General features: G+C 36.5%; 1 protein-coding gene across 1 annotated transcript; it reads right to left on the reverse strand.

The window, feature by feature from the left end:
- Positions 1-2,218: 2,218 nt before the first annotated feature.
- RGS1 (regulator of G protein signaling 1) lies at positions 2,219-6,368 on the reverse strand. The gene is made up of 5 exons (XM_079107427.1): positions 6,186-6,368; positions 5,764-5,844; positions 5,294-5,355; positions 3,765-3,928; positions 2,219-3,034 (listed from the first exon to the last, which is right to left on the reverse strand). Exons 1-5 carry the CDS (start codon positions 6,320-6,322, stop codon positions 2,849-2,851), a joined length of 630 nt encoding a protein of 209 aa, XP_078963553.1. The 5' UTR covers positions 6,323-6,368; the 3' UTR covers positions 2,219-2,848.
- Between the last annotated feature and the right edge of the window lie 6,600 nt (positions 6,369-12,968).

The raw sequence follows: 12,968 nt of genomic DNA on the forward strand, positions 1-12,968 counted from the left end.
ATGATTACACAAATGGTATGCCTTGACTCCATGTACAAATAGAGAAACAAAATGTATCCCATTTGTTTACAATAAAAAAAGAAAATAATCTTTGTAATCATTTTATATTACTTTGAATCTGCAGCCAGCATGATGTTTTTCCCCCCAAATGAAGAGGTGTCTTAGATTCTTGTTTTGACCATCTGACCACAGTTGAGTGACTCTTAAACATGGCAATTTATTTAGAGAAAGACCAGCATTCATTTTATGACCAGTGTGTGTGCTGGATAGTCACGCTGCTCACTCACAGTCTTACGGGCCTGGATTCTGTTTAATGTGACAGTAGTACTTAAAATAGGGGCAGAGCCTCCTGTGTTTACGGGACTGCAGTTCATCTCTATCAGACATTGGGAATAATTACATAATGGTGTGAGGCATCATAGAAAGGTTTTATGGAAAAGTTATTCTATGTGGACCTTGAAGAATTGGTTGGATCTTGAGAACTGGAAAAGATGTTTTAGACAGAGAGTAGAGGTGAACCAAAGATCTGGAGACAGTGAAATGAGTTCTTAATCTTGCATGTTATAAGCCTCATGCAAAAGAGGTGAATAATTCAGTGTGATGTCAAGAAAGAAAGGCTGTCTGGAAGGGAGTAATGGGAATTATACTGTCAAGGTCACATTGGGAGGGTTTTAAATTCCAAAAGGAGATATTTGAGCTTCATATTATATGTCATGGGACCTGGTTGGACAAGTCTGTCTTTTAGAAGATGACGCATGTGGCTGCTTAGAAAGATGAAGTAGAGAGAAGAGGCTGGAAAGAGAACAAGTCATATGAATCGGCAAGTCAAGAGGACCTCTTCTAGAGTGGGTTGAATAAAAACGGGCAAGTGATCTTCCAACCACAGATAGGGGGTGTAGAAGATTGACAGAACTTGGTGGTGAAATCAGTAAAGGAGATCCCTGAGGACCATGATTAAACTGGACTCCCTTTCTCTTACTACATGACCTACTAAAGCATGGAATTAAACGGGTAAGTAAGAGCTAATTTGGATTCTCTCTGATGGAAACTCAGGAATAATGCTTTTAAAACCTGATCTATGTATTGCTTCTTGCCATTGCTGTTGCCTGATGACTAAGCAAGCTTATAGTGAGGATCTGGTGTGTGGATGATGGATTACCAAATAAGACATGGAGCACAGGTCCATGGGGAGATACCACTGCACCGGTCATGCAGGAATGTGTCATACTGATTATTTTTCTATTTTCGGTAGGTAATCCCTTTACATGGAGTATTATTTTCTTCCTTAGGTGACACTTAGGACTGGTCAGTGGGTGGCAGTGTTGCATAGTAGAAAGAGCATAGATTCTGCGGTGGGAAGAGTTGTGAGGAACTCTGGTACTGTGATTGCTCCTCAATCCCCTGGTTCCCAGTCTGGATTATCCAACCACTTTCAGAATTAGCTGGAGCTTCCTTTTAACCACAGATTCCCATACTCTGCCCCTCAGAGATTCTGATTCAGTCAGTCTGGAATGGGCCCCCCCAATAGGGGTGTACATATTCTAAGTGATTTTGAGAGCTAAATTTGGAATCTAGTGATTTAATGTTTCTGAAACTCAGTTTTCCTAGGATTGCTATGAACATTAATTGAGATAGTGCAATTGAGTTTTATCAACTTTAAACCACAATAAAATGTCAATTGTTAATTGAATGACTTCTTGAGATAGGTTTTCCATCTTTGTTTTCTTTCTCTCACTTTTTTTTTTGTTTGTTTGTTTTTGGTACCAGGGATTGAACTCAGGGGTACTGGACCACTCAGTCACAACTCCAGCCCTTTTTTTGTATTTTATTTAGAGATAGGGTCTCACTAAGTTGCTAAGTGTCTCACTAATTTGCTGAGGCTGGCTTTGAACTTGCAATCCTCCTACTTCAGCCTCCTGAGCCACTGGGATTACAGGCATGTGCCACTGGGTTGGGCCTTTTCCATCTTTTTCAAAGACTATCGAATTCTCATCAGTTTGAAGTTTGGATGAGATCACATTTGTTGTATTTTTATGCATGGGAATAGCAGGGAGAAAACTGATGAGTTCTGCCCAGTTTAATACATAATATAGAGCATTAACTAGATCACAGTTTTTAGATGTTGAATAGGTAGTAAAAAGCATAAGACACTTGCTTGATTTTTTTTATCTCAGAGGAAAAAAATGCCAGTTTAAAAAAAAAGATGAAATGTAAAAAAGACTTTTTTGCATATACTTTTAATACAAAACTCAAATTTATTATTGACACTGTGATAACTTAATTTACAAATATATTCTGGCTTCTTAGTTTTAAGAGCAATAGCTTAAGTTAAATACAATGTTCTCTTCATCACTTCCAAGTCAAATATACTCAAACAAAACAACATAAAATAACCTTTCTCAGAAATAACAACAGTGATATCTGGAACAGTCGTCCAAGTTAAGGAGATTTCAGCAGCTCTATACAATCTATATGTAAGTATACATAGCATGTCAGTTGACCTTGAAGCTTACTGCATGTTGTAATCAGTCCCATAAATTTTATTCACAGTTTGTATCACCAGAGCTACCTGACCTATTCAGTTTGAGGGATTTTCTAATGTGAAGGTCATCTGTATTTTTGACAGTACCATGGTAACTCTTTTCTTCTAGAGTCTCTCAATTTTCATCTTATGTTTTTTCAACCCTGAATCTGGATAACTTCCATGGTAATCCATTCTGTGTCACTTGTTCCTCCCATGGGCCTGTCAAGTCACCCAAAACAAGCCAAGTTGTCCACCCAGGCAACCACACTGGCATGTCCTTCCTTCCTTGATGCCATCTTTTAATTCCCTTCAGTCAGAAATCAGTCACTTTAGGCTGTTAGCCTGAAGGTCATTCAGAAGATTTAAGTAAATATTTGATTTCAGGAACCTGGGATAAGAGTCCTTTTCCATAAGGGTATATATGATTTTTTGGGCTTCATCAAAACTTGTGTGGGTGGGTGCTTTAATCTTCTTGGCTGTAGATTCTCGAGTACGAAAGTCAATATTGATCTAAAAAAGAGATCATCATTAATTCATGTGCATGTCCTATTTCTGGTAATTGTATGATGCTACTGGATTTTTTGGAAGCACCCCAAGAAGGCAGTCTTAGGTCTTCATTTAACTCATGTCAAATATCTCTCATTTGACTACTCTAAGCCAGGTCTACACTAGGTATGGAGGAGAAAAAAAGATATGTCACAGAAGTATTTGTTTCAAGTTACAAGACAGAAAACCATGAGAAATGCAAATAGCTACAAAAGGTGGTCCATGTATCAAAGAAGAGTGATATGGACTCTTGAGATTTACTAAAAGAGAGGACCTCCTGTGCAGCTACTTCCTGTTGGGACCAAGAATGTTTTACAGGAAGATGAACCTGACTAGTGACTGGACATATTTTAGCTGCAGCAGTTGCATGCATTATAGTAATCTGCATTTCATCCTCTCCCCGGAGAGCTCATTAAGTTTCCCCTGATGTGTGGTTCTGGCCCATAGTACCTGTGCTCCTTTCTTTACCCCTGTAGGTTCAATATTTTTGCAAAGTCAATCTTTCATTCTCTGCACTGAAATCTTCCCAAAGATAGAGAACTACTTTGTAGTTGCACTAAATTATGTGAATATGCCTAAATATGTAGAATTAAATCATGATACTCAGGATTTCATCTTGATATGTATGTTGAATGTTACTTCTGTATTTAAATTCTTTTACACATAAGCTGATGATAATGGACTTAATACTCACTTGTTTAGCTGCATCTGAATGTACAAATGCTTTATATATCTTCTCTGCCTTGCAGTGCAAAAGATCAGACTCTGTTTTCTTATAGTCTTCACAAGCCAGCCAGAACTCAATATTCTCCTCACTGAACTCAGACTTAAGGAAATTTCCAAACACATTCTGACCAGCTAAAAAGGAAGGGAACAATTAAATTAATCGAGTCAATAAATAATAACTTGCAGAAGTAATTTGTAAGGAAAATAACTACTGCATTCTCTTGCTGTAAAATAAGATATGGCTACTGCTGGAATAGCCATATCACAGTTTGTAGAGAAGGAAAGGCCTTAGAGTTTCCTTTATTTACAGAAGAGGTATCTGGGACCAAACTTGTCCTCAATCACATAGCTGCTTAGTGTGGCCACATAACTGTGCTTACTTCCTTTTGTATTTAAATAAAGATTTGGCTCTGCTGATTATAAAACAATGTGTTTTCTTATAGACTAACATCTTAGTGAGAATGTAGAATATTTCAAGGAAGCAAACATGAACTGCAAAGGGCATTAACATCATGTTAATAACTACAAATATAATTTCCAAATCCAATTCATATTAGATAATCATAGGCCTATATATAACCTATGCACCTGATACACTAATTACATTTGCTGAAGTTGCTGAGACTTATATGAGCCATTTATGTGCCATTTATTTGATAACTGAGTTATATACTACATCTGATAATAAGATAAATGAGCTAGGTTGAACTACTCCATCCCCAAAGAAGCCTCCTGAGGGTGTTTCTGGGGTGGAGAGATAGTTTACTCTTTAGACAGAAACCACGCTGCATGTCTACACCTCTTCACCTTCTCATTCCAGTAGGACTGCAATACCCATAACAAGAAGAAGGGAACATAATTTCATTCCTTCCCTTCTTTGGTCAGAAAATCCCCACGAGACCGTTTGTGTTTAAATATCCTTTTTCACTTTCTATGTTATAACATGTATCATAGTATATATGAAATTCAATTATTTACTTTATGTTTTTGAACCACCTTCAAGGTAGAAAGGGACTGTATCTTTGCTTCTGAATCCTTTTGCCTCGAAAATGCCTATCACATAAATGTGAGATGAATGAGAGAATTTATGAATGATAAAAATATTAACTGTATGAATGAATCCTACTCTTTATACCCTATAAAAATACATCCTTTAGTCAACTTTCAAAGTCACAATTAACATGTTGAGATATTTGGTTTACTCTTAAAACTTTAAACTTCAGAACCCCAGCCTAATTTTAATTTTGTTTCTATAATGATCAATGAAAGTGCCTAATTGCCTAGGCAGATTTGTCTAAAATACTGTGGTGGAATTAATTGTTAAGTCAGTATATCACACAGAGGCCTACTATGCTGGAGTTATCAATGGCCATAGAAAAGTCAGACTACAACTTTTTGTATACTTGCTACCCAAAATACTGTATTTTAATGAAGCCTTTCAATCTATTTGGGTATTGAGCTGAATCAAAAAACATTCAATGATTAACGTGTACTTACTTTGGTTGGCAAGAAGTTTTTCCAGAGATTGAGACCACTGCATTACTTCATCAGCAGAAAGTCTGCAGGGAACAAAATTTAACCACATTAATAAAACATTTTTTATGGAAGCCCAAATGAAATCAGAATGGCTGCTGCCTTTTGAAAATTTCACAAACTAAGACTAGTTACCATATGTTTTATTAACCTAGATTTATCAGAATCCTTTAGAATTATCATAAGTATGAAAAAATGCCAATAAGGCTTGAAAAATTCAAATAGATAAAAATCTGACAGTACAAAAATAAATAGCAAGTATAAACACATGTTTATATTTAATTTACATTGGTACTAATGCAGTCTGATCTTATTTGGCATATTACCTAAGAGAAACGAAACCCATCGGGTGCAGTACTAGTCTCTTACTAGGCTAGAGAACGGGTACCTGGACTGGTCTTGTAAATGATAGTTCAGTGGATTAGTGCACGTACATGTCTTTCGACTTGGAAGACTTCATTCCAGATTCCAGATGTGGGATCATAGATCTCAGGTATGCTTTCACGTCCATCCCACTATAAAAGACAGAAAATAAGTACTCATATTTCTCCAGCAGAATTCATCTTATTTGTAAAACGAATGAAACATGGTGTAAATGCTGTAAGGAATAAGACAAAGTAGCTGATAACACGTTTTACTATATACTCAGGGCTCATTTTTATGAGTCCGTGTCTGGCAAAATTCCCACCTAATTTAATGCCATAGCATAATTTACTTTTTAAATACAACCAAATCTTATAAATTGCAACAGGCAGTTGCTCCGGTCTGGTTGAGCCAAATGCTCAAGTTCTCTTCCATTCGTTCACACTCCCTCTGCCATTAGAGATAATCCAAGTGAGACACCAGAGGAACTTACAATGTCTTTGGCCTCCTTTTTTGCGTTTTGTCATCCAGAAGTGAATGACCAGTTTCTTTCAAGTCCTTTGGGTTTGCGGAGAAGAACATTCCTGGCATTTTGTCCAGCCTTGGCGTGGAGATGGCTGCTGCTCTCATGGTCCTCTCTCTGCAAACGTCTGCTCGCCAACGTCTCTGCTGCTTTATATAGAGAAGGCAGACAGGCTCTGGCTGCACAAGGGAGGCTGTTTATCAAGTGATGTTACCGCAGACACTGCAAGTTCCTCCTTCCTTGGTGTGTTGTGACGTGTGCCTTGAAAAAAAAAAAAAGCCTACAGTGATGTCTTGTGGTTGAAACTTAACCAAATGAGAGCAGTCACTTGATTAGAAAGAAAATCAAACACTCAGAGGCACACACATATACTATGGGGCCAAAGCAGCCCCTGTCTTTGGTTTGAGGTGGTGCTCATTTCCTCTTGAAAATTGTGCATTCCAAACAAAATGATTCATTTGGTGTATTTATTGTATAAATTAGAAATCAACTTTAGAGTTGTATCCCCCTCAATGCTTCAGATAGTCCTTGACTACAACACCATCTGATCACAATATTTAAAAGAGATTCTCCTTGCCAGGAAATAATGTAAACAAATAATTTTTGTTCGATTATTTTTGCACCTATCTGGTAGGAAGAAGAGATATAAGAGGCTGTCTTCATCTTGTCCCTCTTGGACTCTTATCCCTTATTTCCATGGCTTGAAGTTTTCCTGCTGAAGTTCTCCAACGGGTGTGTTAAACATCCTACGGGTGATGTTGAAGGTGATTTTAGAGTACATTAATTTAATATAATTCTAATATTTATTAGTAATCTAATAACTACTTGTATCAAACTGTGATTGTCTACATATTTCTGCTTAGGAAAAGAACAAGGTAAAAATAAACAAATCTATAAATAAAATATAATTGATACACATATATGGCATAATATATGGATAGACTAAAGAATCACACAGTAGCAGGAAAAAGCATTCAAGGTAAAATAAGAGTTTATTAGATAGGTCAATAAATTGAATGTCTCATGAGTTGATCTTTCATTTCAAATTTTGGCAGTATCACTGGATACAGCCTGTTTAATCTCCATTAAAGCTCTATTAAAAGTCTAAAAAAAAAAAAAAAAAAAATCCAGGGAACTAGATGACTAACTGCTAATCAGAGTAGAAGTGTTAGTGTAATATAAGCTCTTACAGAGTTCATAGAGTACTGTGGCTTAGTTATAGAGTACCTAGTTTAACTTAAGCTTCCCTTGGATCTTGTTTTCACTTAGATCTAGTTTTTACTTAGACTCCTATAGGCATTGGTAGAGTTGGTAAAAAAGGAGGAGAGTATTAATTTTCCTGGCCTGATTCTATCATTAGGATAAGCAATATTAGAAGGAAATGCATTGGTGATATTACAAAATTTACTTACACACAGTCATGTGTGCACATTATAAATAATAGCATCATTTGATGTCAGAAAGATAGCAAGATGCATTAAGAAAGCAATGAGGTGGTGACTTTGGAAGTGATCCAAACAGAATGGATAGGGCCCAAAGACTGATGACATAAAGACTTTGGTTTGTATACTTCCTGTGGTGTACTCCATACTTAATTTCCTGTTAAAATCTTCAGCATTGCTCCTGTTTATCTGGTGATCTCTCACTCCTCTAGATAATTTTGGGTCAGTTATGTTAGACAAAAATTATTTAAAGATTATTTCTGGTGTTCCATTATGACTATAAGGACTGACAGTTTCCCAAGTATGTTTCTGAATAGTTCCTTTGGATGTTAAAATAAGCATTATAAGAAAAAACAGCCGAAGCTAAGGTTATGGAACCAAAGAAGCCTGGGAAATGTTGGGTTCCTGACTTTTTAAAGAATCATACCCTCTTTAAATAGGGAAAATAATTTTTAGAAAAAAAATGTTCTAATACCACATTAGGAAACTCTGGTCTGAGACCAGAATAAATATTTGCCTCTTATGTATTAAGGAATTGCTTTATACTTCCCAAGATTTTTCTACCATAATGTAGTCTTTTGGGCTCAAGCATTTGCAAGCAATTCCAATAGCATGCTTCCAAGTTCAAATATAGAAATAATCCCCTGAGAGCAGAGGCTCTTTTGAAATTCCTTCATCACCATTGACTGTTGAAGCCGCCTCCGTGGTACAGTAATAGAGATGTTCTTTCAAAGGCCACTTGCTAGTCCACTCAAGGTCTATATGTGCCTGACCAAGGCAAATTTGATTCTGTTCTATCAGCAAGGGCTGAGGAGTCCGTGGCAGAGCATTGAGAGTTCCCTATAGGTCTCCTGTAGTGTCACCATCTGGTCCTTCTTTGTGAAATTCATTGAGAAAAGACAAGCCGGTAACTAAATTTAATCAATGACTTTAGTTGAGGTTGTAGAGGATTTCAAAAAAGCCACTAGAAGAAACAAAGACTCTCGCAAACAATTTCACTTTTTTTTTAAAATTCTTTGAAATTATGCTTCGGTAATACTTCATGTAGTATGCTCTGTCTTTGAAACTAACTTTATTTTAAAAGCAATTTCGATTCACAGTGATTTTGAGTAGAAAATGCAGAGTTCCCATCTATTCCCACCCTTCACCACGCCCCAGACTCCACCACCAATGCCATCTCTCATCCATGTGGTTTGTTATAACCAATGAACCTGCATTGACACATCAGTGTCATCCAGAGCTCATAGTTTACATCAGAGTTCACTCTTGGTGTTATGTATTCCATAGATTTTGACAATTGTACAGTGAATATACTCATCATTATAGAATCACACAGAACAATTTCCCTCCCCTAAAAGTACCAATGTTGTATTTTAAAACACCTTGGAGACAGATTCAGTAAAACACTTACGGTTGTGGCTATCAATTTTGATGGGAAAAATGAGGGAGATTTTAATCTTTGCTGAACTGATTTTACATTTTGTTTCCTGAACACTAGTAGGGAAAGCTTTGTCAATTGACATTTTCAACCTTTGTCAATTGACATTTCAACCTTCAAGGTATAGTAGAGCAGAGAGTAGGGTAAATAAAGAGAAGTTGCATCAGAGAGAAATATTCAGAAGAAGGAATGCAAGCGAGATTAACTTTGCAAGTATGAGAAAGGAAGCATAATGCTTCTGTATTTAGTCCAAAATCAGCATATATCTTCTTTGCCTCTCCTGCATTTGCATTCATCACTCCTTGGAAAAGTAAAAAGGATAAAAAAGATGTCAATGGGGAGATGGTCTTCAGCAAGTAGACACTTCATATATGTTTAAGAATTGTGGAAGAATGGATCCTTATGTACACAGACTTTCAAAGGGACTCTGGAAGACAGTTGTATTTGCAAAATCATTCAGTAATTAGAAAGTTAAACTACTGGAGTCTTTTATAGTTCCTCATTACCTGGTTCATTACGTTGGCCCTATACTTGGGTCCTTTTTGGCTTCTGTCAATTCCTGAGTGGGTCTTCAAAGTTTATAGTGTTGCCTACAGGGTTTCAGCTGAACTTCATACAGTTTTTTTTTTTAAAGTTTCAACAAAGGGGAGTTTGGAAGTTTTCTCCGTGTGTGTAGGGTTGGCGGGGACATTCATTTCTACTTTGTATCATTTGTGAATGAGAAGTTAAACATTTCAGTCTGTATTACCATTTTATTTTCTAAATGAAGAAATCTGTTGATAGATTTTTAATAAAAGCAGATATCTGCAACTTGGTGAATTTCAATGACCTCAGTAAATACAACTGAGCAAGATAAGAATCTAGTTTCTTTTTCTCAAAACCCTGCAATAGTTGACTTATCAACACTGAATATCTCCTTTCTATAATTCGAGGGTTTATAGAAAATCGAATGTGAATATTTAAAGAAAATTGAATTAGTTAATGGGCCCCATGTGATTCTATAAAATCTACTCACTCTTGATCCGATATTACCAATGAAGTTTTCATGAATAGCATCATTTTCCAGATCACTCTTCAAAGTACTGAAGAAATCTTTGATTAATATTATTTCTGATATACTTACTCCACTTTGGATTCATTTTAATTAATTATCACCCTACCCATTTAACAAGGGAGTTGTGTCTGACTTGATTTAACTGTGCTTGCAAATAAAATTCAGGTAGTACTGAAACAAGTGTCTCCTTATCAAGCTCAAGTACATGGAGAGCTGTGCTGTAAGAATATCAGCGATGGAATGTTCTGTTATATAACATATGACATAAACAGAAAAGAAAGGTGCTCAAAGGTCAGCATGGAGACAGTATCTGCAAAGGAAGGTACATTTTAAATATCAGGCAATCAATGACTGTTAACTCAAGTTGTTAATGACATTATTCCATTATTTTGCCTTTGTTCTTAAGAAACATTGCAGTGTTTACAACAGTGACTTACTTGCTTTGTTCTTCCTTGTTAATTATGTGATTTTCTTAGAAAAAAAATCTATCAAGGTTGCCTGACATACTTTATTCTTTCCAAAGCCTTGCTACTTATTGCTTTCAAATATATTCTTATTACTTTCAAATATATTAACTGCACTCTGTTTATGTCCTTTCCAGTGGTCTGCTTTTATGTCTGTTATGTATTTTTTTGTTACTATGTGTTAATGCTGGACCCACTGGATGTGCATAGGTAGTGACCACTCTCAGCATGACCCTGTCTTACTGTGAGTACAAGTGATCTGTAGTATTACTGTTTTCTGTGCCTGTTCCACCCTTTTCAATTAAGCTTCATTTATTATCCTCTTTTCTTCTAATTTTTAAAAAAGGATAAGTGAAAGGCCTCAAGCCTGTTGAATTGTAGTGATGTGATAATCTGGGTGCATTGCACAGGACTGTGAGTTCAGTTTCAAGCTGTAACTTCCCCTGTTGTGTGAATTCGATAAGATGAGCTCACTTGTCAGTTCCTCTGGATGGAAGTCAAAGGTGAATCTTAAGCAACTTACAGCTATTGCAGTGGGGTAGGAAGATTTTAGTCCTTTTCAATTCTACAGTGATCAAAACTAGCCCCAGAAAAATTAGGATTTAGAATTTGCCATGGGGAGTATGTTTTCCATTTTTCTTTATATGTTAGAGCCCTTAGCCTAGACTTTTTCTTTATAGAACTCAGTAAATTTGGCACTTCAGCTGCTCCTCGTAACAATGCAACTCTTCATTTACTGGGACCATCCTCCAGCTGTCCCTTTCCCTACCAGTTTTTATTTTCCTGGACTTCCTTTTTTTTCTTGGTTATTTGTAAACTAGTGGGTTAAACAAATGTACAAATTTATGTGAGCTATATCGCCAGCCCTACGTTCAAATGTTAATGATGTGGAAAAATCCATAGACTATTCCTGACAATTCCAATCTAATTTTCTTACCATCTGCTCTGTAGATAGACATCATAGATGGACATCAAGTATACCCAACTGCTGATCTTCTCCAGCTCTAGGCTCCATGCCAATCCATAATGAGGCTGGAAAAAGCTAAATTATTTTAAATTAGGAGTGGTGGAAAGTTTCTATTGTGGAATCATATTGAGTTATGTTTCTTTCTTTCTTTCTTTCTTTTTTAAAGATAAGATTTTTGTGGTTCTAAGTGTCAGTTACTCTAAATCGAGTATCAGTGGCTTAGGTAACGAAGATAAATGGAAGCATCCCAGGATAGTTTAAGTTTAATAAAAGGAAACACTGAAAATACTAACCCTTACCCAGAATCTTTGTCAATTATGAATTTGCTCAGTTCAGGGCCAGCTACAAATGGGGGAAACTCTCAGCTTGTGAAGTTAGTATTTCACTCTTCCAAAGATGGAGACTCCTGAAATAAAAATGATCACTTATTCCTATTTTCCTCCTTCTGTGTGTTTTGTCTTATTTTTCAGTAGGTTGTGGAAGTAGAAAACCAGGGTAATTCATTTGGTGGGAACTCAAAGTTAGAAAAACCCTAGATTCTTGCTTTATTTTTTTTGTCTCAGATGATGGGGAAGATCAGGAGATATAGATTTATAAATTTCTGTTATTTTCCATGTGGAAATTAGGTAACATTGAGAAGTTTTTGTCTTCTTTTTGTTACCATGATAAGGTTTTAAATTCTATTTCGTCTTTACTGTGTCTTGTATATGACTTTGTGGCTTTCCCCTTGTTGGTTCTGTTTTGACCATCTTCTTGGTTGAGACACTAAGATTTCAGCATGTAAAATGCAGTGCATTGAATTACTAAAAGGAGCCTGACTTGCGTGGGAGTTTGTTCCATTCTGCCAGCCTGGGGTATCTTTTTCAATATTTTGCTCCAGTGAGGTGGAGACATGTTTGCTCCCCATGAGAGAGGGAGCAGGCAGTGCAGACCTAGCGATGTGATTAGCAATGCTTGTATTCAACCCCAGGAGGCTGGAGATGAGCAGGAAGCAGGCACACTAGAATGGAATGGGAGAATGTCACAGCATCCAGGATGCTCTCTGATCTGTCGCTTTCCCAAATTCACAGTTCACTATAGAACAGCCATTGATTCCCAAGGAAACAAACCACTTGAGGATGGCAATTGAAAATAAAAGTTTTAAGACCCCATCTAATCCTGGAAGTCACATTCTTGAACACAAGTATCTGAAAGATGGTCACATTTTATAATTTGTCCTTTATAACTTCAGACAAATTTTTCAATTCATGGAAAATTAAAAGCTACTGAGAAGATCTAAGAATGATCAGTACATTAGAATTTCCCCGGCTTCATATAAAATTCCCCCTGATTTGGGGCAGTTAAAAGAGAGTGGAGTAATTCAAGGGAAAATGTCACCATTTCACTTC

Source organism: Sciurus vulgaris (genome assembly GCF_902686455.1).
Source record: "Sciurus vulgaris genome assembly, chromosome: 12".
In the NCBI taxonomy this organism is placed as follows: domain Eukaryota; kingdom Metazoa; phylum Chordata; class Mammalia; order Rodentia; family Sciuridae; genus Sciurus; species Sciurus vulgaris.